Here is a 24910-nt window from a genome sequence, read left to right on the forward strand (position 1 = left end):
TCTACTAAGTATTATTTATACAACTGTTGACATAATTCAACCATTTACTGATTTTGCTGACAGATTTTGTTTATAGATTTTTATGTACAAGCACTGTCCTAAATTTCAGATATGATCTTTCTAATTAAAATTTACTGAGATTTTTGCAGTGCTGTACCTTTGCATGATAGTTTATCTGACATTCCTAACTCAGTATGGAAAGTACCTATAAGTTTTGATGCTTGTGACTGTGGTGTTCAGTTACAGCAGAGGCTGAACTTCACAAAAATTAGTAACTACAAGAGCGTCAGGTTAAAACAAGTTTAAAATGTTTTTTATATTTTCAGTAGCCATGATAACTAATGGGAAACTGTAAGAGGTGCAGTTCTCTGAAGTTGTTTTGTGCGGCTCTTTAAAAACTAAATACTAACTTGATAGAAATAAAATACATTGGTTTTGCTTAAGTGTTTCTGTTCTGCTTCCTCTCCCTCTCGTGTTAATGGAAAACAAGGAGTAAGATTTCACATTAATCTGAAAAGTATAAATGTCTTGCATCTGTTTGAAATGTCTTAAGTCATTTATTGATTGGAAAAAATAGATGATCTGTGCATACTGTGCCAGAAAGGCAATATGACATGTGATATACTTGTCATATACCACTGTACTTATCATAGAGTCCAGAATATCTCAAGTTGGAAGGGACCCATAAGGATCATCAAGTCCAGATTCCTGCTGCTTGCAGGACAACCTAAAACTAAACCATATGTCTGAGAGACGTTCCTTGCACTCTGACAGGCTTGGGGCTGTGACCACTGCCACGGGGAGCCTGTTCCATAACCAACCTCACCTTCTATTTTACTCACACAGTGATGCATGTCATGTAAGATTGTTTTCCTTCAATTCTGTAGCAATGGGAAGGGATAGATGCTAAGATATATAAACACTTCATTGACCAGGAAAGGGTCAAACTGCTAATTCAGTCAGCTCCCCAGGCACAGCAGGCTGTAACATGGGAAGGAAGGGTTAAGAGGAGACACCCGTTTAACCCCAGCTGGCAAACAGCAGCCAACACCAAGCAGTGCTTGCTCACGCCCCCCCACCCAGTGGGAGGGGAGAGAGAATTGGAAAAAAAAGAAGTAAAACTCATGGGTTGAGATAAAGACAGTTTAATAGCACAGAAAAGGAAGAAAATAATGATAATAATTAGAATATACAAAACAAGTGATGCTCAATGCAATTGCTCACCGCTCTCTGACTGATGCCCAGTCAGCTTCAGAGCAGCGGCCCTGGGTCAGCCTTCCCCCCAGTTTATGTACTGGGCATGACATCATATGGTACGGAATATTCCTTAGGCCAGTTGGGGTCAGCTGTCCCGGCTGTATCTCCTCCCAGTTTCTTGTGCCCCCCCAGCCTTCTTGCTGGCAGGGCATGAGAAGCTGAAAAGTCCTTGACTTAGTATAAACACTACTTAGCAACAACTAAACCATCAGTGTGTTGTCAATATTATTCTCACACTAAATCCACAACACAGCACTGTACCAGCTACTAGGAAGAAAGTTAACTCTATCGCAGCCAAAACCAGGGCAACCCCCCCACCCAGCCAGCGTATAACTGACGCTTCTTTGAAGAGAAGAAGGGGGCCAGGGCCTCTGATTGCTGTTTGGCTGCTCATTCCTGGGCAAAATGTAGCTTGATGAAAGACTGTATTTTTTGTTTGGCTTTGTACCATTGACTGGGCCATTTGCATCTATTGGACATGCCGTCTTGAAAGGACTTAACAGACAAATGAAAAAAAAAAATTCTTGAACTGAGCAGTAGATTTGGAAGTGGTATCAAGCGATCTTGAGCAGAATGTAATTACAGTTGAGTGATGGACACTGTCAGTACTCAGTTATCCCCGCGTGGGTTGTCCCAGCTGCTGATGCTAGTTAGCTCAAGCAGAGCTCTTCATGAGCATTACAAAACAGCATCAAAAGACAGATTTAGCTGTCTGTAGCGTGGCTGGCCACTTTGCTGAGGACAAAGCCTGAGATGGTGAAGTACTGTTTGACCTAGATACAGCTCTGTGCCTGGCCAGTACTAGAGGGTGTGCTGTGCTTTGACAGCTGGGAACCACGAGTAGGACTGTACGGATAGCACATGTCATGGTGAGAATGGGTTTGTGTTCAGTTGCCCGTGTTGGTCCTGCAGGACTCAGCAGCAAAACAAAACTGGTGCAGGCACCTGTGCAGGTCTTTGGAACAGGTGACAATTAAAGGGAGTTTGTTCAGTTGTAGCACAAAATTGCATAGCAGAGCTGGTGGGTTTTTCTTTTTTTCCTGATAGTCATTTAAGCAGTGGAGAGTCATCTGTAAGTATGGGAAATTCCATAGTTTTTTTGTTTTTTAAGTTCACCTAAAGATGAGATACTAGTTAAGCACACAAGTGCACATCACAGCCTGACAGTCAAATGCAGTTGAAAGAATTATAAAGGAACAACTAACAGTATCTCCTGAAAGGAGGATTAGTAGCGGTAGTAAATAAAAACATATATGCCTCACTGTAGTTGATCTTAGCGATGTGCTTTTTAATTGAACACTTCAGAGAGGTTTATCCTGCAGGTAAAGTGGTTTCAGGACCCTTTATTAAGGTCTCTTTACTGTTATGGTACCTTCTGCAAGTGGCTACTGTGAGATTATTTATGGTCTTTACAAGTCTGAAGCCTTTACCTTTTTAGATCCTTTCCTTAGGATACTTTCCGTATATATTTTATATATTTATTTGTAACTATATGTTTAAAATTACTTTGCCACAAGAAGACACAACCAGGAAGCAAGGACAGGTGACACGGGAGGACTACAGAGATGCTGTTCGCCACTGTAGGGAGAAAATTAGTGTGGCCAAAGCTCAACTAGAGTTCAAGCTGGTCAGCACCGTGAAGAACAACAAAAAAGGCTTTTTAAAATATGTTAACAGCAAAGGGAGGATCAGAGATAGCATTGGTCAGTTGCTTGATGAGGTTGGTTGCCTCACAAATAGGGTTGTAGACAAAGCAGAGACATTTAATGCCTTCTTTGCCTCTGCTATCAACACTGATGATGGGCCCTGGGATCCCCGGAGCCCTGTGTTGAAAGACTGTGACTGGGGGGGTGATAAACCTCCAGCCGACCCTGAACTTGTTCGAGACTTGCTGCTCCAGCTGGATGCGCATAAGTCTATGGGGCCTGATGGGATTCATCCCAGGGTGCTGAAAGAGCTGGCTGATGTTAACGTGGGACCTCTCTCCAGTATTTTTCAATGGTCTTGGGAGTCTAGAAAGATCCCAGCTGAATGGAAGCTGGCAAGTTGGGGACTGGAAGTTGTCCCAATTTTCAAGAAGGAAGACCTTGGTAATTGCAGGCCTGTCGATCTCACTTCAGTGCCTGGTAAAATTATGGAGAAGGTCATTCTGGGAGTTATTGAAAAGCACTCGAGAGACAATGCAGTCATTGACAATGCAGCTGCTGGAGAGCAGCCTCATTGAAAGAGATACGGGAGTTTGGATTGATGGCAAGTTGAATATGAGTCAGCAGTGTGCCCTGGCAGCCAAAAGGGCTAGCTGTATTCTTGGGTGCATCAAGCACAGCATAGCTGGCTGGTCGAGGGAGGGGATTGTCCCACTCTACACTGCACTGGTGCAGCCTTACCTCAAGCACCATGTGCAGTTTTGGGTGCCTCAATGTAAGAAGGGTATAAACTATTGGAGAGTGTCCAAGGGAGGGTTACCAAGATGGTGAAAGGCCTCAAGGGCCAGACTTAGGAGGAGCGTCTGAGGTCACTTGGCTTGTTCAGCTTGGAGAAGAGAAGGCTGAGGGGTGACCTCATCACAGTCTGCAACTTCCTCAAGGTGGGCAGCAGATGCAGGGGGTGCTGGTCTCCTCTCTCTGGTCACCAGCGATAGGACATGAGGAAATGGAATGGAGCTATGTCCAGGGAAGTTCAGAGTGGATGTTAGGAAAAGATTCTTCACAGAGGGGGGGGTCGGTCACTGGAATGGGCTCCCCAGGGCACTGGTCATGGCACCAAACCTGTCAGAGTTCAAGGAGTGTCTGGACGATGCTTTTAGTCATATGGTTTAGTTTTAGGTCATCCTGTGAGGAGCAGGGAGTTGGACTTGATGATCCTTATGGGTCCCTTCCAACTTGGGTTGTTCTATGATTCTGTGATTTTAACTTATGGAAACATGAGCCTCTTCCATAACAGCAACAACATCATCTCTATATAGAGAGGAAAATATATATATAAAAAAAAAGACTAGTTTTTCAAGACCTTTGTGAAGACTTACGTAATTCACATTCAGTATATCACTGCAAAAAGTAATTTAATGCAATTCATAGACAGGTCAATTACCTAACTGGATTTTTAGAAAATCTACCTCTCCTTGTTTTCTTTACTAAATGTATTTTTAAAAATCCACACCCTAGCATTAAGGCAGCAAAACACTGATAGCTACGTATAGATGCTTGCAGGATTTTAAACCACAACAAAAGGCTTCAACAGGATTTTCACTAGGGCGCGCTCGAAGAACGTCGTTTTCACTTTTGGGGAAAGGACTGTGGCACCGAGCAACTGTGTCACCGGCCCTGAGCCACCCCCTCCAGTGGAACCTGGGCGGGTGGAGTAGGTGATTTCCAGAGGCCCCTTCCAACATGAGCGATTCTGTAATTCTGTAACTTGTTTAGCATGAGCAATTTTTTTTTCATAGAAGAGAATATTAACCTATTTTCTGTAGAAACAAAGCTGTAAGCACAAGAGGCAGTATAAAAGGAAGTGCAGTGAGAGCTCTGAGCTTATGTGGTGGATTATATCTGCTAGAGCATTAATATGCTGAAACCAGTCTTTATAATTTGAAAACTTAAGAATAAAATTGCATCTCATTCCAATAAAAAAAATCTTTTTAAAAGACTTCCCAGAAATGTGTGTGAAAATAGCATATTTTTCTTGCTGAGAAATACTATTCATATGCATCGGGGTGGTTTCTGGGTCATCATCGTGTGAGCCTTAAACTTTTTGAAAAAGAGTATTATGGAGCTTTACAAATGGCTTTGGGCATCAGATCTTTAAGTATCTCTTTATTTTTTGGGTACCTGTACTTGTGATCCATAAGTAATCATCTCTCTTGGCACTTTTTTGTATCACAGCGTAATTTTAATAAAGAAGGAATCCACCAAACTGATGGTTTCAGAATTAAGTTCTGTCTTCCAGCAGAAATTTGCCTTTCTCTGATTTTCATATCTGTGTAGAATTTGGATATGTTCCTATTCATATATATAAATCCATAATTTTTTTTCATATGTACATACACAGAGAGATGTATCTCAGTCCTACCTGTCTAGATATGTGTGTATGGATGTATAGATCACTCACAACAAGTGCCACAGTTAGCAAAGGGTGGTCCCCAGGGTCTGCAATCCCTGATCAATTCAAGACACTATTTTAGTGCTTAATACTTCCTCTTCATGCCTGCTGGCAGTTTCCACATTCCCTTGTGCTGGGAGGAGGAAATCTTTACTACCCCGTTAGTCTGTGTACTTTTAGAGGGGGTGATCCTTCCCACTGAGAAGAGACTGCGATGCAGAGCTCTCAGCATCTGTAAGATTTTACTCCTCTGTCCTCACAGGATGGAAATGTGGAGCTCGTCATTCCTCCTCAGGAAGATGTTAACTCCTTCACTCCAAGCTTAGAAAAGGCAGGGACCGTGGTAGTCATCACCCCTTTGGAGGGAAGAGAAAGTAATTAGCATGTTTAGAAAGAGGATAAGAGAGTGCTGTTGTGTGAATAGCTTTTTCACGGCTTCTACTTATGTCTGTTTTGTTTGATGGTGATTTGGTTAGTTTTGGGAATGCCAGAGATGGAGTTCCATTCTCCCTCACGCTGGCAGTATGAAGATACTTGGTCCGTTTAGTCTTCTGGGAAAACGTGACAATCCCGGTGCATTTTGGTAGAACCACCTCTGATGAGGTGTGCAAGCAGCCAGAGAGATGAGATGCAGAACTCTGTTGCAACCTTTACTCTAACGCTTGTTAGCCTCCCGTCACGCCGTTAAAGACTCATTTGACTTGCAGGCTCCGGGAAAAATTCTTACCAGCTGCCATCTAGAAACACAGCAGGCAATACTGAGGGACTGTGCAGAGGAATACAAAATACCAGTGCTGTTTTATGACTGTGTTAACAGTAGATGAATCACATCCAAGCTTTGCCCCAAGGTCAAATCATACTATACACCTAATAATTTAAAATGTGCAAATGCACAATGCAAACACCTGTATGTGAGAAATAATTTCATTGTCTATCCTGATGGAGTTTGAGATTGGCATGTGTGTTTTGTCTCCAGAGTTATAGAAGTTTTTTTGCTCAAGTTAGCTTCTCAAGGAAAAAAAAATCTCTTAGGCAAGTTAGAGAATCTTCTGTCTGCTTCTCAGCCTTCAACGTATTTGTTCTCACAAAATATATTAAGTTGGAAGATACTTCTTGCATTTGCAGTTGGAAAATGAAACCCACAGTGGGTAGGGCTCAGATTTTTAAGCATGATTAAATTTTTTTTATTTGCACCTACTCGGTGAAAATGAGCTGTTGCAGTAAATCCATCATAGCTTTTAATATGTAGTTACAGTCACACAGGAAATCTGTGATGGACTAGGTACTTGGGCTGACATCCTTTGCTGGTACTAAGCATGTTTCTGCGTTCCCCAAACTTGTACATAGTTCTCAAACCTGCTGTTGTTTCAGCTGATAAATAAAACAGAGGAGCTTTCATGGAGGGTGATGTACGTAAGGAGGAGGCTGATGCAATCTGAATTCTGACTACTTTGGGTTAGGTTTGCATGAGACCTTTGTCTCTCTAAATCCAGAATTTAAATGCTTTATGCTGTTGCTTCTAGATTCCCCAGTCACTTAGGTTTTAGAGAGGTACACATGTACATGTTTGATGTCTCTGAAACCATACTAGGGTTCCTGAAGCAACATGGTCCATGGCATTGGACCTAAAGTGTCTGTGAATGTATCCTCATCAGAGCGGCGACTTCTCCACTGATATGTAATTTATCCTGAGTTGTCAGTCCATCTTGCTGACATTTTTCAGCTTTATTTAGGCAGTAAAGAATGCATTGATCCTGAAATAAAAAAATGAGAAAATTTAAGTTCATGTCAGATTTTACTCATTGCTCCAGTATGGATGCAGTTGTTTGTACTAAATGAAGCTATTTCAAGAGGAGATGATGAAGATCTACCTCAAAAATTCCCTAGCCTGGTGGTCAAAATCATTGTCTGGAAGGTTTTTATGTGCCTGCTGGGAGGCTCTGGTGTCATCAGGAAGGAAGAAAAAAATATTTTTGAAAATTAACAAACTCTATCCCAAACTTTCCCTTCCAGGAACGGAGCAGTCTGGTCCTGGGAGCTGGCACTTGCTGGGGAGCCCTTCGTAGCCTCCTGCCTTGATCTGATCTTAGGCTCATCCCTGACCTCGCTGGTCCGACTTTGGCAGAGGCTGAGTCAGTTTCTAACCGAATGGGCAGTATGTAGGCACAAACTGCTTTCCACTGGAGCATGCAAAGACTTAGTTCATATTTAGGTGGCTGAAGAGAAGGAGACCAACAAGCCATCTGACTGACGGCGTCTTATGACAGTGGCATGGCTACCCCAGGGCACCGCCAGCAGGCAGGGTGGGGAGGAAAGGCTCAAAACCCATTAATCTCGCTGTACTGGGCTGATCTGTGTCTAGCCTGGATTCTCTAGCCTGGAAAAAACTTTAGGACAAATGTGAGATGTACCAAGACCCTTTGAGACACTGTAGTTCAGTGAGCTGAATTTTAAATATTACCAGCAACACTGGTGCTCTGTTTCAGTAATATCTGAAGAAAATAGGAAAATCCTAATTAAAAGACTGCATGGTGTCTATCTTGACATCCAAGGAAGTACTATCCTAATATTCTGGTGGGGCTGGAAATGGCTCAGTTTATGAATCCAGTCATTGAAAATACGATCACAGAAACTAGAGATCATAATAACGCGAGGGCGCTGCTGATCATATTCATGGTAGGTGGAACAGCAGATTTCCCCAATAAAGGCTTGCATGCCAGCAAAATGTTTTGAATACGTGGTACTTTGCCTGCGAGGTCAGGAGTGATCCTCGAGAGTTTTACTGGATGATATAATGGAGTTTATATATTGGCAGAGCTTATGGGATCAATAAGTAAAGATACTGCATTGCAAGCTGTGAATTAACGATTACTGCAAACAGTTGGCTGAGGTTACTGTCACTATAAGTACACAAATAAAGGAATTACAGCCTTGTACGTTCATTGCTAAAAGCCATGTTTGGAAATCTGCCTAGACAGGGTGTTTAAAAAACCCCCATACAATCCTATGTGCTTTTAAGAAACAATTTACAGCCTTAAATTTTTTATAAACTACAGTAATATAAATGTCATATCTCAGGACATAATACGTGAAGCAGTGAATTCCCTGCCCTCTAGGGAACAGAAAGACAAAACCTCCATGCAGAAGTGTTAACTTCAGTTTTTGGGACCTTGCAAAGGTCCTGGGAGGCTGCGGGTGCATTGACACGTTTGACTGGTTAGGAAAAGAAATATTTCCTGTTTGGTATGAAATTAAGTTGAAAAGTACTAAAAATGGCAAGCAGCCCATTCAAAACTTTGCAGAGGAATTTACAGATGTGTGTGCTTGCAAATAAATTAATTTTATTCCAGACAGTATTGAGTCAAGTTTTAAACAGAAAAACTACAAAATTATCCCTAAACTTGTAATTATGCCAAATGTAAGAGAAACACAGACCGAGGCGTCCTCTGGGTGCGTATTTCTGGTGTTATCCTTAATCTGCTCACCTTCAAGAGCTGAAACTCAGTTAGCGACTTAAAGCTACTAAAAATATTCTTCAAATAAAAAGTCTTGATGTAGATGCTCAGAAAAAAACAGACGTGAGACCAGGGACTTCTGGTTTTTTTGAAACACTATACCACTTCACAGGAAAGACTGTTTTTAAAGAACATTACAATTGTCTTGGAAAAGTAATTTCTTGGAAATTAGAAGGGAAAGGTATACTGTGGTTGCTGTTAGTCTGGGTTTCTCTGGATCTTCTGTTTGGTACATTTTTTGTTTATTTCTTCTCTCTGTATTTTAAAGCCTGTTTCAGTCTGGTTTATGGAGGCTGCCAGTGAGAGGTGCTAAATAACCATCCTGGAGAGGCTGCAGTTCCTGGAGCTGTGTTCTGCTGCGAGCCAAAAATTATGTTTAAGCATAAAAACAAACCCCCAGGCAAAGGAAAGCCATGAAAGCCTCACTTTATACAGCCAAAATTAAAAGATGGTCAGGATTTTACTCCTCAGAAGCAGCCAGGATGGCGAATGCTCAGGCAGTTTGAAGTCCGTGAGAGTGCAGTTGTAGGAAGGATTCAGCAGTGAAAGGCCGGCTGGCAGGGACAAGGTCTTGGGTGTGAGTAACCCAGGGTACAGAGAGAAGAGCTGCCGGGGCGGGCATGGCATGGTCGTAGGGAAAATCTTGACCTTCCCAAGGTGGGGAGTTTCGTATAGTCTATTTTAAAGCTCAGATGTTGAAAAGGAAGACTCTTGAGATTTTTCTGTCTTGTCTTAGTTGTCAAATATGTGAGACATTCTTTTGATTTAGACCAGTTGAACAGTGTATTTTCTCACTGTGCACGTTTTATTTTCTTTTAATTCCAGACATAACAGCATATACTTCCTCTTTCACGGCAGCCGCTTGCTCACTAAATCTTCTGGTGAAGGTTCTCAGCCTTAAAGCTGAAAATGTGCATTACCTAAGTCCAAAAGAATGCTCGTTGGTAACATACTCTGTGGTTTATGTCCCCAAAACATCCTTCAAAGTAAAAACTGCACAGCTGATGTCCCTGCCCTGGTGCGTTGACACCAGAGCTGGAAGGCACGTTGGCTCTGTCAGGCACTGTGCGGGTGCTTACCGCTTCCTGGTGTGATGATCTGCAGCGGTGTCTCAGGATGGGTTTGGAAGTAATTCAAAGTAGAGATTAAAGATGCAGATATAACCATGTAAGACAACAGAAAAATCCCTTTTTAGAAGAAAAAAATCCCTTCTTGGATTTCTGGTATGACTTCTTGTAGGGTTGGAGGGGGTGGTGTCTGGTCCTCTTAAGGAAGGAGAATAGGATGGGAGCAGTCTCGTTGCAACAAATGATAGAGACAGTAGAAGAAACTCCTTCACCACCTGAAAGTCAGCAGTGGCAGGCGCAGTATTTTCTCTTTCTGTCGGAGGCAAAGGGAGCACTTGAGTCCTGGCTCCTAAATGACAGTTTCATACAGGTCTCTGAAGACCAAGCCTTTTCTTCTCCTTTCTGAACAAAACCCAATGAAATAAAACATGTAATTTCATTTCATTCTGCACAAATTGCTCCTCCGGGCACAATGAAACATTTTGTTTTGAGGCATGAGTGGGTCAGTGTGGTCTCAACACTCATCTGCTATGTGAGTTTTGTCGTTCAAGCTGCTGGAGAAGATTTGTTCTGGGCTCCTGTGCTAACACCTCAGGCGTCCTAGTGATGCTCTGGGATGGACAGCATCTAAATAATGGTCCTTACAGCTGGGCTGGACAGCAAGGGACACTGCTCATACCAAGCAGTCTGATGCTGGCTGGTGGGCAGGAGGATGGCTGAGCTTCAGCCTTGCTTAGTGGCTGAAGGATCATCCTCAGAGCCTGACGGGGCAGGTCATTTTCACTCGGGAAGAGGTGAGGGCTGTCACCAGCTCTTTGCCATTCAGGTAAATGCCCCAATTGCTCAGCGGATGGCAGCATGGGAGGGGCTACTATCTGGGGGCTAATTTTCAAACAATTTGGGGTTGAAAACCAAGCGTTGTGGCAAAGAGGAAAAATAATCTCCAACTCTGTCTCTTTGTCTGCTAGTTCTCGTTCAGGGCTGATGCCCAGCACCAGCTTGCTTTTTCTTTCTATCCCTACCTCCGTGTAGGTCACGGAGGTCTGATCTCCTTGCCTTACTGTTTGCAGCCTGCCAGTGAGTTGCTGGCAGCAGAGCGGGGCGGGCAGCTGTAGGATTTACCCTGGGGGGATGTGATTCTTCTCTGGGAGTGCAGCACAGGGACAAAGCCGGTCAATGGCAAGGTTTTGGTTCAAGTAGTGCAAGCGTAGCATAGACAACAAGCAATGTTTGCCATCCTTTTGCAAAATACTTGAACATAAGTGCTTGTTGAGCGCTGCTTGGGAGGGTTTGCTCTTTGGTTTATCAAATCATCACTTTTTTGTGCGCTGTTGCACAATCTGTCACCTCTGCAGTGCAGGACTGGGTGCCACGGCACTCAAAGGAAGATTGCAGGAGTGGGGAACCTCTGCAGTGCTGGGAGCACCTTCCCAGGAGTGCCTGGCTGCGATGGAGCTGCCTGTAGCCCCCTGCCCTGAGGCCTGAGCCTGGGGGCAGCCACTGGGCTCCTGGGCCTCTTGGCAAGGCAGGAGCTCTTGCCAGGGGCAGGGAGGGAGTTCTGTGTCCTTTACCCCCAGATAATGCTATTGCAGCATAGATTGTGTGGAAATTAAATACAGCTCTCAATGTCCTTAAAACTGCAATATGACCCTGTGCTTTTAGTGCCGTGTAATTCCCACTGAGAAAAGCTGTGCTCTTCCAGGCTCCTGTTTTCTCTCTCGCTTTCACACATGCACACACTCATCCTTCACATCTTGCTTGCAGACTTATTTTAGCCCTTGCTTTCTAAGTGCCTCCTTCGTGAGATATCTGTGGGTTTGATTGTTTTCCCCAGGTATATTGGCTTGCACCTTCTCCAAGTTAAACTTCACGGTTATTCTTTGTCTGTACAGGATTTGTAAACTTTTCAGCTCCTGTTGCATTATTTCTCTGTCCTTACTTGTGGTTGTAACACCGCCCAGATCCATATTGGCTCCAAATGCAGCATGCTATTTTCTGTAAAGACGAATAAGAAGACATCAGCTTGACAGCAACTTGGATATCTGCCAGGACATGTGCTCCTGACTAGACTGCTCTTCTGCTGTACGCCCTGAAGAAATGAAGCAGTGACAAGCCAGTGGGGTGCCTTCCCTCACAGCCAAGGGTGTGAGGTCATGCCTTGTGCTCCTGTTGACGAGAACTTCGCAACCAGCTCAGCTGTGAGTGACGGAGTGGTCATTTAGGCTGAGCCCATGTGTGTGTTACTGGTGCTAAAACTGGATTAGCCCTGACGGACCTGTGAGGAGTGTGGGGATCTCCAGCCCTTCTTGACCGAGCCTGGAAGCCTGATATGATGGGGAGACAACTCTACTGGAGCTGTTGGTATCAGAGACAGGTTTTAGCCTTTCACTGATGCTTAGAGGTTACATACTAGCAGCATGACAGCGTATTTATTTAGTGGCATGACAGCAACCTGGTCAGGGACACTTATCAGGAAGTCCCTATGTTTCAAATGTAAAAGTGGAGGGAACTGTAGTTTTGGGGAGAGAGAGGAGACCCAGTGGTCCTGAACCTGGGACTTGAACCTGCTTCCCTGCTCTTCCCCAGCATCTGCACAGGTCCTGGGATCTCTGCCTGTCCACATTCATCTCTGAAACAAGGGCGGTATTTCCCTGTGGCCAGGAGTGCTGGAAAATAACCTTTCTGGGTTTAATATGAGCAGCTATCAAAGACTCAGATTTTGTTATTTTGTAAGACATGAGATATGCATAGTAATTACTCTCTCAGGACTAGGACTCATTTTAGGCTTGCACACAAACTGAGTAGGCGCTAAGAGCCCAGGATGTGGGCAATTACATGGGTGAGTCTGTGCATACACATCTGTGCTGAGGTTTTTTTACTTCAGAGGTAAAGCACATCTTGCTGGATGCATAAAGTATGCTAATTCCCCAAATGGCAGATTAGAGCAGGAAGAGCACTCATTTAGTGTTATTCTACCCTTATATTTTCACAAGGGCTGGGTAAATATGTCAGCAGTCAGGAGCTCCTTTGCACTAGTTGCTGATGCAAGTGCTTGTCTGCTTTGTGTCTGTATGGCTTCGCAGGTACCATGGTTTTAAAGGGGTGGAGAGCAGGTATTTAGCTTCAGGGGCCACAAGGGATGGAGGACAGAAGTGGACTGGGCTGACCAGGAGGGAGAAGAGATGAGCAAGGAACACCTGCATTACGCCTCTGCTCCCCTGGGTGTTAGTGCTGGAGGAATTTCACCGCCAGCGGCATCAGGCAGACGTATTAATGACCGTCCCGAGGGAGGGATGGGAGAGTCCCTCCACATACCACTGGAGTCACCCATTTCCACTTGTCCTGCCTGGGATTTTTGCTCTCCTCTGTGATTTCCTTCTTTTTTCCTTCCTCTTCCCCCTGCCCCTCATAGCTGTGCTGTAGCCTTTCTGTTGTTGGCTGGGGCTTTCTCAAGAGGTTTAAGGAAGGACTCGGTGCAGCTGATCAAGAGCAGCTTGGCCAAGAACAGCCACAGCCAAAGAAGATGAAATAAACCCCGAGTCTTGATGGCTCAAGGGTGGCTGCGTGGACTGCTGAGTCCAAGCTCTCTTTGTGAAGGACCCCAGCCCCAAGATGCCGCAGTGATGGGGAAAGCAGAAGTGCTCCTGGAGACCTGCCACAGCATTGGTTTGGTTCTCCAGTTATGCAGGTGAGGAGCGATAAAAGCTCTGGATGCAGGTGATGTTAGCCCTTGTTGCAGACTGCAGAAGGCAAAGTGCTGGCAGCAGGGCAGCGCAGGGGACACCCCTCTGCCAGCCAGGCTCACAGCTCCACCAAAGGTCTGCACCGCTAAATAAGTCCATGGTTATTCTTCATCTGCTGCAGGGTCCTGGTATGTCCTGCTTTTGCACTATCAGCCTTTTCCTTCCTCCTGTTCAGCTTTGCCATCTGGGCTTGAGGTCCTGTGGTAGCCAGTGCATCCACTGTGACATCCTTGTTGCCCTCGGGCTGAAGCTACACTCTAGCTGAGCATCCCCTAGATGCTGGAAAAGCTCCTGCCAGCCCTGTGGCTGATCCGCTTCCTTCTGGGTGCCCCAGCTCCTGCCCAGCCTGGAGCAAACCCACTGAGACGCAAAAGCATGGGGTGGCCTCGGCAGTGTCAGGGTGGTGCTGGGGCTGGGCATGGCAGCGGGGGGGTCTGATCTGAGCCCTCATCTCTCTCACCAGGTTGAAAACACTTGAGAAAAGGAGATCTTTGAGAAAAGGAGAAAAGAAGGAAGAGAAGAAATAAATTTGACACACTTAAAAAAATTACCTATCCAGAATAGGCTGCAAAATGTATTGGGTTAAAAATATAAGAAATACTTCAATAAACACAAGTCAATATTGTAGCAGATTAACTTCCGAAAACCCGAGGTAAAAACTGAGTTACACTTATTAAGACACAATGGAGATTTAAGTGAGACATTAAAGAGATGTGTTCTGAGTAATATATTGGATTTGCCATGATTTTATTAAGTCAGAGGCAGACCTGGCACCGTGCCTTTCTTCATTTCGCTACTGCATCATGTGAGCGCTTGATGTTGTCAGCAGAGGGAAAGGAGCAGGCACCAAGGGTAGGTACTTAAATTCATATTATCACAGTTTGGCCCAAGGAAAGGCGATGACTTAAAGGGGCTAAAATCAAGCCTGAAACCCGTCTAAATATAAACCAGACAGTTTTTACATCCGCAGAAGATTACTGTCATTGCTATCCAGCACCCCAGAAACAGATTAATGTTTAAATTACAGCACTCTGCTCAATGAGGATGATAGCTTTAGACTTGTTACAAAGGTCTTTTGTGCTGCACTTGTCTTAAAAACCTTATTTTAGGGTCTCCTCAATTCAGTTATGGTTGTGCTTGAGCTGTTAGAAAACCTTGCGCTGCCACGTTACCTCCCGTACGATGACAGAGGGACTCGGTGCGAAAACAAAGAAAAACTCTAATCTGCGTCGAGCCGTAATGAAACTAAATTTTGCCTTAACTGCATTCAGTTCTTCTGCCATGGCTGTCACAAGCCAGAGGCTTTTTTTCCTAATTGAAAATGATAGTTCCCTCGGTGCCGGGGAGTCATGTGGCAGCTTTTTATTGCTGGGCGGATTATGTGCCCTCTATATTTCACACACTGCCTGGAGAAATGCAGCAGATTTTATTGATATGAGGGACAGTCCTTCATCGTTTTTTTTCCCGTCTATGTCTCTCAAGCTTGTGTTCTCAGTGCATCTCGTTTCCAATTTTATTAACATCTGGGATGTGCTAGGAAATCTTCACTACAAAAATTAGCGAAGAAAAACTTCCCAGTGCTTGGATTACAGGGATGCACAGGCATATGCTTCCACTGGTTTAGTAAAGGAGAATTTGGGAGGGAAAAAAAAAAAAAATCCCCTGAATTTGCTTGACCATGGAAAAGTTAAATAAAGAAATTTCATCTGTCCTCAAAAAGGTTAATTTAGTCTATCAAGCCAAGGAGATTAATGAAAGTGCAAAAACTAATATAGTTTAGAAACTAAGTCAGCTTTAGAAAGCAAGATAAGGCTAATGACAAAATAAATCACTTTATAACCATTTAGTGAGAGTGGCTTATGACTAATGAGGTACTGAGTGGGTGTCCCTTTCTGAGCTGCGGCTGCGCCCCAGCAACGGTGGGCCAGCAGCTCCCTTGTTCCCGGTCACCACCAAGATTTCATCTTTGCGTCCTGCCAGGGCTGCTCTGAGCAGGGGGGATGCAGCTCCAAGCATCACTGGCCACAGGCAGCAGAGCTGTGGGACAAACCTGCCCCTCTGCAAGCCTCATCGTCACTGAGATCAGCAGGACACTGCACTAGGGAGTTTCCAGACTGAAATTTGCTTTGCCCACTGCTGAAAAGAGCAGCCTTTTCTGCACGATAGAAGTTGCTCTGCATCTGTGTGAACCTGAAGTATTTGGTGAGAAAATGGAGTGACCTGGGCAGCTCCTCCTCAACCTACAACCCCCTGAGCTGCACCCCACCCCACAGCCCAGGTGGGGTTTGGACACTTAATTTTGGACTGAGCCCTGCCCAGGGATCACCTGGTTTGGTACCAGTTAGTCTCTGGCAAGAGCTGAGCCTTACCTGCCGGCTGCGCCTGAGCTCGTGGGTGTCGGCAGGTGTCTGACCCAGCGCCACTGGGGGGTCTCCATCACTGACCTGCATCGCGCCCCGCCGCTGCCTGGGTAGGCACAGGGAGAGGGTGGGAGGGAAAAGGCCTCATTATTGATAGATGAGCCTCATCCGAGCACTCGTAGAGCTGAGCCGAAGCGCTACGTGCTGCTCCGGCCCTTCCTGCTCGTGCTGAACCTCAGGCACTGTCTGCCAGTGCTGCAGGGTTGGTGGGCGATGCTGCCCCACCAGCCGCTCGAGTATCCGGCAATGGCTAAGGTGGTGTTACTTCAGGCACCAGTCAATATTGAGGCGGTAATGAAATTCTCCACATCCTTGGGACAACCTTCTGAGCTGCTGGGCACCCTCCCAGCCCAGTGGCCAACCCCTGGGATGAGGGACACGGAGGCTGGAAGGTGCCTGGGGCGCTCGCCGTCTCTCTCTGCTTCGTATAAAAAACCACATGCCCGCTGAAGCAGCAACTGATGACCTGATCCTCCCCACCCCAGTTACCCCCCCTCACTTTCTCATGCTCTCTCTCTCTCTCTCAGCTAATGAATATTTATTTAGACAAAGTGAAGCAGGGCTTTTAACAAATTGTCTTGGGTAAAATTTAGCATTAACTGGGTATGTGTTTCCAGAGCACTTTACTGTCCTCTGCTCGGAGTAAATGGATGAAGGTGCAATATTGCAATGGCTCTTCATACTAAGCTGTAGCAAATGCTCAAGAAACATTTTTCTGCCTTTAAATCTGAATGAACAGTGCCCTATTTAGTGAAGGGTTCTTCTATGAGGACTGGAGAGTTGAAGGAAGGAGGACTTCATTTTTTGCTTCAGTTTTCTTTTAAAGTGCGTTTTCCAGAGTCCTCTGACATTAATAGAAAGTTTTGGCATTGGATGATTTCTTAAATGAATCCCGTTGCTACATCTCCAAATAGGTGGGAGGTCACCAGAGGAAATCCAGAAGCTGCCAGAAGGGCCATGCCCTTCAGACAAGGGAGTTGTTTGCAGCTCAGACCTCAGGGTGGCTTCCTTCAAGTTCTCCATGTTGCTTTACAGCTAATGTCTGAAACTCCTGCAATGCAACCCCCTCTATTACAAGCATATGTCCTTCTAGTTGCAGATTTGTGTGAGTTATTTGGCTATTCTGCGCCAAAGGTCTGAGGGCCCAACAACTTATACACACACAACTTGTGTCACTTTCACAGATCAATTGGTTTTTTCCTGCCTTGTAGAGATTCATGATCATTTTTCTGCATGAGACATATTTAAAACAGAAAATAAAAATAACACATTAATCCTTTCCTTCCTCTGCCTCCCAGATGAGCGAAACTGTTGGAGTAAACTCAAACCTGTTCCTTAATTTATGGAGAAATGCAGAAGCCTAAATCAAACTCTGAGAAGATTAGATTACAAATTTTCAATGGAAAAATTTCAGGGAGACCAATTCTGCAAGTTGCTGAAAGCTTTGCGTTGTTGAACCCGCCGAGCTGCCACAGGCACCTCTTCCCTCCAGGACAAGACTAAAGAAAACTATTGCCCTCCCTGTGGAAAATGCCACGTGGTACAAACACCAGTGCAGATCTCATGCCCTCACGGTGCGGTGCCCCGGTACCCACCGTGCCTCGCTCTGGAGCTCAGCACCGTAGCAGGGAGCAACGTGCAAGAGCGACGTGCTGAGCAGGTTTGAAGGCTTTGACTTCTGCAGTAATTATTTTACCAACCAACCAACTGGCACAAAAGCTGCAACACGTCCAATGTGGGGCAGCCAGCATGAGGGGTAACCCCCAGCACATGGTGGCCTTTTGGGAAGACGATGGCGTTGGTTGCATTTCATTTTTCAGCTGTATCCTGTAACCATTCTTGCATAAGAGTGTTGGAGGTATCAGAGCAGTGCTGCCGTGTGTAAACGTGCTAATCTAACAAGAGAAATAGGCCAGGAGTGCAGCAAATGTTTTTCTGCCTCTCTGAGGCACCGCAATGTGTTTCATCAGAGGAGAACAAGCTGGGAGCAATAGACATAACAGGATTAAAATGGTGGCTGCTCTGTCATTTTCCACGCTAACCCCAGTGCCTGAGAATTGCTGAAATATGGCTGAAACGCTGCTGTGCTACATCTTGTTTAAAAGAGTGATTTGTTAAAAGAAAAGCCATGCCGAATAACTGAGTCTGGTCCATTAAAATAATATGTAAACACCGGCCCCACAGTTTAACTATCACACATTTTGATAGCCTTTAGGAACTGAAAGGCAATTCTCTCCCCTCTTTGCATTATCATATAACCTCATCAGAAGATAAACAGCTTCCTTACCCCCAAACATTTTGCAATTTGCATTTAGATTGTTCGGTGCCAATGTTCAGGATAAGATAGTTCCCAGCTCTGTCAAACAAAACCTGATTGTCATTTAGCAGAATGGCAGTCAATTTATGTTTCCATTAATGCAGATCCCAGGCAATTATTGGGGGAGGGGAGGGGGAAAAACCTTAAGAAATTGCCCCCCTGTCTGATAGGCTGATTTTCCAGTGATCAGCTGGAGGGCAAATTTGACATACCCATGAGGAAGAGAAACTGGTTGCCTCTCTGCTATTGCCGGGGAGAAAGGTGTGTGGGGCAGCTCACAGACCACTTGGCTGTGCAGCATCACACACGAGAGCCAGCTCTGGGCTCCTCACGGAGGCAACGGTGATGTGGGGCAGGGTCTCCCCAGCTGGATCGGCGATGGCGGTGGGGATGTGTCAGGCTTCGACTCCCAGCCTGACTCAGCGGCAGAGCTGGGGCCCCAGATGGTTTCCTTGGGGCTGGTACAGTGTGTGTCTGCTCAGCAGGTGGAGATGTGCTGCCAGGCGCTGCCCTGTGTCCGTAGTCCCCCGGGCTGTGCATGTGCCCTCCTTAGGGACCCTGGCCCCCAAACGCTCACTGTGGTCTTGCTTGGCCAACCCGGCAGAGGACATGCCGTCCTGGCGATGGGACTGCCCTCCACTGCTGCCGTGTGCACCCCAAAACTGCACTCCTGGTGCCTGCTGAGGGGTTGCACACGGACATAACTGACATCAGCTTTACCAAGCTCTTGTGCAGATGGGAAATGCAAATTTAATACATTTTCCTTCTCTGACAGTAAGTTGAGGCACTCCTCTCTTCCCTCCTGTCTTAATGGCTTCATTTTTCCTCTGTCCCATCACTTAGCTGGGCTCCCCATCACTGCTGCGCTCCTCATGGGGAGCCCCATGGGTGACAGCAACCTTGCCGCTGAAGGCAGCTCCCCCATCGCTCACCCTCACCTTTTGTCGGGGTGCAGCACCGATGGCACCCATCAAGCCTGAGGCTTCCCCACGCATGGCTTTTCCCCCGAGGACACTCACCCTTAACTAAAAAGCCCTCCAATGACCTCTCTGAGAGGGGTGGGTGGGTACCACTGGGAGAGCCCCGCTCCCTGGCAGCACTCCTTGCTCGTGGGTTTTTCCACATACACACATGTGTGCACGCAGGAGGTTGCAACGCTCATAACCCTGCACGCAAGACCGTTTCTTTTGCCGTTGCGAAAAAGCCACATCGTGTCTCAGCTGGTGCAAAAGAGCCATTTGTTTTGGAAACAGCTTTCAGTGACTCCCTTGCCAAGTCGGCGGGATGCTGGCTGTCTTTCCCTGGGGCTGCTGGGGTCTCCGTAGGGTGGGAGTAAAGAAGACAGCCAAGCGGGGATGGGCTCACCTGCAACTGAGCTGTACCTATAAACACAGCGGGGACGAACAGGCTGTCTGACGCAGCATGCTGCCGGGAAGGGTGAGGGGTGAGAGGACCCCCGTGGTGCAAGCCACTTGGTTGCCTGGCTTGTGACCCCTCCACGGCATCATGGGGCAGGCGGTGCCTCTTGGTGGCTGACGAAAATCAAGTCATTTTCTGAAGGGAGGGGAGGCACCCGCACCCCAGTGATTGGAAAGACATCTGTGACTGCTTGGAAAGTTATTTTTGCTACATGAAAGGCTGGGATGTGAGGACAAGGCCTTCTCCAGACAGTATCACCTCTTGGCTTCCCTGCTAGTACAGCTCATTTATTTGGTTTGGCACCGACTATCCGACCTGCGTAGCTGCCAGGTCCACCATGTTATAAGGAGCTGCTGATGTCAGGAAGAGCTTTTGGCCACAGGAGAGCCCTGCAGATGTTGTCCAGGTGGTTCTGCTCTCCACGAACATTTAGGAATAGTCAAGCAATGTAACAATTTTATGATGATTCTTTTTCTTTCAAAACGTGACTGGGATTCCTATCAGGCACTGGAGCAGGAGCAAAGGGTGGGCAAGGTGTGTGGCTTGGGCTGGCAGTGCAGGTCGGAGAGGCGCCAGAGGAGCAGGACCCTGTGAAGCGTGGATGGAATGAGCACTCCAGACCAGCTTGGAAATAGCTGGCAGGGCAGCAGATGGGGCCGAGCAGAGGGAGAGGTGTTGCCTGCCCACGTTCCAACTCTTGTGGTTCCCACATTTCAGAATTTTGACTGGGAACTGGGATCCAGCTGAGGCAAAGAGAGACACCTTGCTGGAGGGGTGGCTGCCTTGAGCAAGCCCATGACAACAGACGCCCCAGTGGGCTAGCTGAGTGTGGCTGCTCCCTGCCCTACACGCTGCCGACAGGGGCAATGAATCACAACCTGCGGATGCCTCTTCCTCAAAAGTACTCCCAGCCGAATCAAGGCAAACACATCCAGACCCAGTGCAGTTCCCCCCCCTGCACCATGCTGCTGAATGGGAAGCTCAGGCCACATGAAAAAATGAGCTTATGCCCCTCGCTTGGATTAGGGGGGCATTTGGATGCCCAGGGTACAACCTGCTCCTTCATTCTCTCCCAGATCCGTGGCTGTACGTGGCCTGGAGGACACGTGGACCCTGCCAGCACCATGCCCAAGCCCACCTGGGGCAGGAGGAAGGGCGTCATCCTCTGCCCACAAACCTGCTCAACCCACCGGGTGATGTCAGAGCACCCCGAAGCCTGCTAGCAGGATTAGAGGCTGCCGTTTTCCTTGCAAATGCTTCTGCTGCCACATCCCCTCCCAGCCTCTCTGCCACAGCCTTGCCTTTGCTACCTTAGTCCCTCTTCCCGGCCTATCCCTACTCTCTTTCTCTGGACCTACACACCTTTTCTGCACAGGTAAGTTGTTAACTTCTCGAGAATTTGAAGAACCCCAGATCTGCCAAATGAAGATCCAGAAAGAGATTCTTACTTCTGCTCAGATGTCTCTTACCTTTAAGTGGCCTTTATTTATGTGGGAATTACAACTGAAAGCAACAGAGATGTAGGGTCTGCTCAAAAAAAGCAGGGTTTGCAGAGGGGTCTTCCCGGTTTTCTTTGTGAAGCTCAGAGTCACTTGCATTACTTGTTCATTTTGCAATTTAATAGAGAGAGAAATCTCAGTCAAGTTGCCTTAATGTTTATTTTATTTAAAGAATCAGAAACACAGTCATTGTAGTTCATTTGTACTCATATCCGCCAACATTTTCTAAATCACGTTAACATTCATGTATAACAAAAACATTTTCTGAGCTGTGCAAACTTCAAAGGAATTGTTCAATTACTTGAACCCATTTCTAGAAGAGCAAACCTGGCATTTTACAAACTGAGGCCACTAGAAGGAGTCTTTTCTTTTCCTCGCCCTGTTGCAGGAGATGCAGATGCCCCCTCCTCCCCCTTTCCCTGGTGTGACAGGTAAAAATCAGACCACAGTACGAGTCGGACCTCTCTCAGTCCAGGACTTTCCAAATGGCACTGGGTCATGTTTTTGTATCGCTGAACTGTATTAAGTTCTGCACTTGTACTCCTGGCATGGAAGTGATTTGTCCAAGATTACTCAGTAACCCAAACCGTGACGATAAGCCAGAAACAGCTGTTATCAAAACAGAAACACCACACCCCCCCACCCTCCCACCCCCAATATTTTTCCTTGCAGGAGGTATGACTGGGAGCGCTGTCGTCCACTAAAAAAAACCACCATCCTCCATGCAAAATATATTTTAAAGCACTGATTTAATGACATGACATCTGCGTGTTTTCCTTGATCTTCTCACACACCAACTTTTGTCCTGTTAGAGTTAAGCATGAAAAGGTGGAAATCTGGAACCATTTTAGATCTGGCTAAACACAACAGGCAGCAAGCAAGCTGTCACCCTGTTTCATTTTTCTGAGTGTAGTAAATACACCCACGGAACAGAATTTTAAGAGAGCTTTAACCACTGTAAGTTGTCAGAAAAAATCTCCTCATCTCTGACAGATCTAACCCAGAATTTTTATTGGAATTGATAACACGCATTTTGGCATTGCTGACTCGCTGACTGTGCAGTTTACTGTTTGAGGTGCAGTGATACCAACTCTGATCTGGACCAAATAAGTGGAGCAGATATGGCTCTAGTCTCAAGCAAGTCTTTCAAGAAGACATTTCTTCAGTCTCTTATTGGTTATAAAAAGGCAATTTCCTCTCAACAGTAACTAAACTTTTAGTGGCTGACTCATTACAATCTGGAATATGAACAAATGCGGCAACATTAAGTATAAAAAGAAACACCCTGAAAATGATGCCTCCCTGTTTGAAGGTGCTATACTTGGCCATGGACTGTGTTTCTGGAATCTGTTTGTTACATGTGACATCAAGAAGAAACTTATTTTACAGAGAACAAAGTCACGGAGCTGAACTCAAATAGGAACGCTCACTTACATGGGTTTTGATATGTACTAGTATACACGGCTTGAATGAAAACAAAACTTACACCTTCGCGTATGAAATACCGGTAACGCAGTAATGATGTTCACCCACTGGGCCTCTTCCTTTCAATAAGATCATCTCCAGGTTACAGTGCCTCCAACATGCTTTTAAACGACCACCACATGTGGGCTTTGGCAAACAGCCAGCCGCGGGCAAAGGCAAGGTACGGATACAGCTACGAAAAGCCTTTCATCACGTTTCATTCCTCAAGAGCCGATGTCTTTTTAAATACTCTCACAATCGCATTATAGAGTTTCTTTCTCATTCTGTTTCATACGAATAACTGGCTAAACTCGCTTTACATTTATTGCACCTTTAAGTCCCTGGTAGATGGAAGCTTATATTGCCTGATACGGTTTGTATTGTAGCTTGACCACATTAAGAAATTAAACAGTCTCCAGAACTGTACATTTCTACAGTACGAAATCACATTTCGATAATGCTAATTACAGCCGTCGCAGATCAGCTCTCGTCCCTGTGATGCAGCGACAGAGGAAAACTCCACGGTCCCGGTGTGTGCTAGAACCTGCAGTGTTCTTCTTATTGCCATGAAAAAGTCAATTAAAACGACTCCTCTGGGAATGGCTTCCAATTCTGGAGTAATTATCACTCTCCAGACAGAGCGCTGTGCTTCAGCGTGGGTCTTCATCCACTCTAAATACGGAGGAGAGAGCGAGCGCGTGCATGTTGCTCAGGCACGCTCCTCCAGTACATTTACCAGTGACCAAGCAGCTTTTCCTCTTTTCCCCCATGAAGCACGAACAAGCAGTCTGATCTCGATCTTCAGGTACGTTTCTAATTCCATATGTTGAATGCAAATCTTGTTGTAGCCTCTCTGTTTAACCAAATCTTTAACAATTAAAAAAAATAGCACCAGATGTATGAAAAAGAGGAAATGTCTGATCTAGTAGGAATATATATAAAGTAGAGCAATTCTTACAGTAAAAAGGTACATCATACAAAAAAGCAATGGAAAGTGATACTGAAGGACAAAAAATCCATGCTGCATATAACAAGGGCAAAAGACAGGCAAAAAGGATTCTGCTCAAATAACCACAGTTTCATGGTGGCGTCGTTCTTCCTCCAGGACGTCCCCGGCGGCAGCGCCAGGACGCGGGATGGTATGGGACTCTGAGCACTAACACACTCACTGACAAACTTGCGCAGCATATCTTTGAGGTATATAGAAAGCATGACATTAACGTTTTGGACTCCTCATTCTTTCTTACACAACGACGCACCGATCTTTAGCTGGGGTTTTCTCTACCCTCCCCTCCCTCTTTTTCCCTCAGGAAAAATGAAATCCCAGTTTAAAAGCTTCCTAGCACACTTCCTTGAACTCTCAAATCTATCTTGCATAGGCCAGTAATAAGAACACTGCAGCTCTGACAAATAAGTTACAGCAATATAACAACTTTCCTCTTAATTTTTTTTTAAAGATATCTTCTCTATAATTTACACAAAGGGTTAACAGCCGGAGTTTAGGTTACGTACAGTCCAGATGGGCATCCTTTCAGTCTGTGATTCCAGGTGGAAGGCACTACTTCAACATACCACTGTATGCACCGCACGCGGTCTCAGGAGCACAGCCGGACACTGCGCCTCCAGAGCTGTAGACTGAAGGGCCTGGGGGGGAGTCTTTGGAAATAAAAATGGCAGTGGTTATCAGCCCAGTTTCTCTTTGTTGTCTCTTCTTGTGCTATGCAGTTTCCCCTGAAAGCTCCTCCAGTTGAGAGAGCGGCGAGCCGTCCTCAGAAGCTCTCGACAAAGCTCCCAGGGAAGAGGCCCGTCCTGCCATTCCTCTGCAACGTCCCTTTGTACCAGCCGTCCTCCCGTTTCTTGTGCACAAACACAATGTCACCTTCCTTCAGTTCGATCTCAGCCTCACTCTGCGGCGGGTACGGGACCACAACACGGTACCTTTGGAGACAAAAACGCAAAGACCTGGTCAGCCAGCGGTGGAGCCTGTGCCTGATGGGAGGAGCAGCCAGGCACCAGAACCAGAAATCCTGGGGGAAAATACTTTTGGGAACATCAATAAGTTACATTTTTGCACACCGATTGTATCCGATGCAGCTAAATTTTCTACAAAA

At 45.9% G+C, this 24910-nt stretch overlaps 1 protein-coding gene across 1 annotated transcript in view; it reads right to left on the reverse strand.

The window, feature by feature from the left end:
• Positions 1-24568: 24568 nt before the first annotated feature.
• The window catches only part of SH3RF3 (SH3 domain containing ring finger 3), a 252299-nt gene continuing 251957 nt past the window's right edge, over positions 24569-24910 (reverse strand). Inside the window, exon 10 of the mRNA XM_086482122.1 lies at positions 24569-24737. Within this exon, the coding sequence (XP_086338248.1) occupies positions 24569-24737 (169 nt within the window). The remainder of the gene's footprint in view (positions 24738-24910) is intronic.

The sequence above is a fragment of the Leptosomus discolor genome, chromosome 1 (assembly GCF_034619465.1).
Source record: "Leptosomus discolor isolate bLepDis1 chromosome 1, bLepDis1.hap2, whole genome shotgun sequence".
NCBI lineage: Eukaryota > Metazoa > Chordata > Aves > Leptosomiformes > Leptosomidae > Leptosomus > Leptosomus discolor.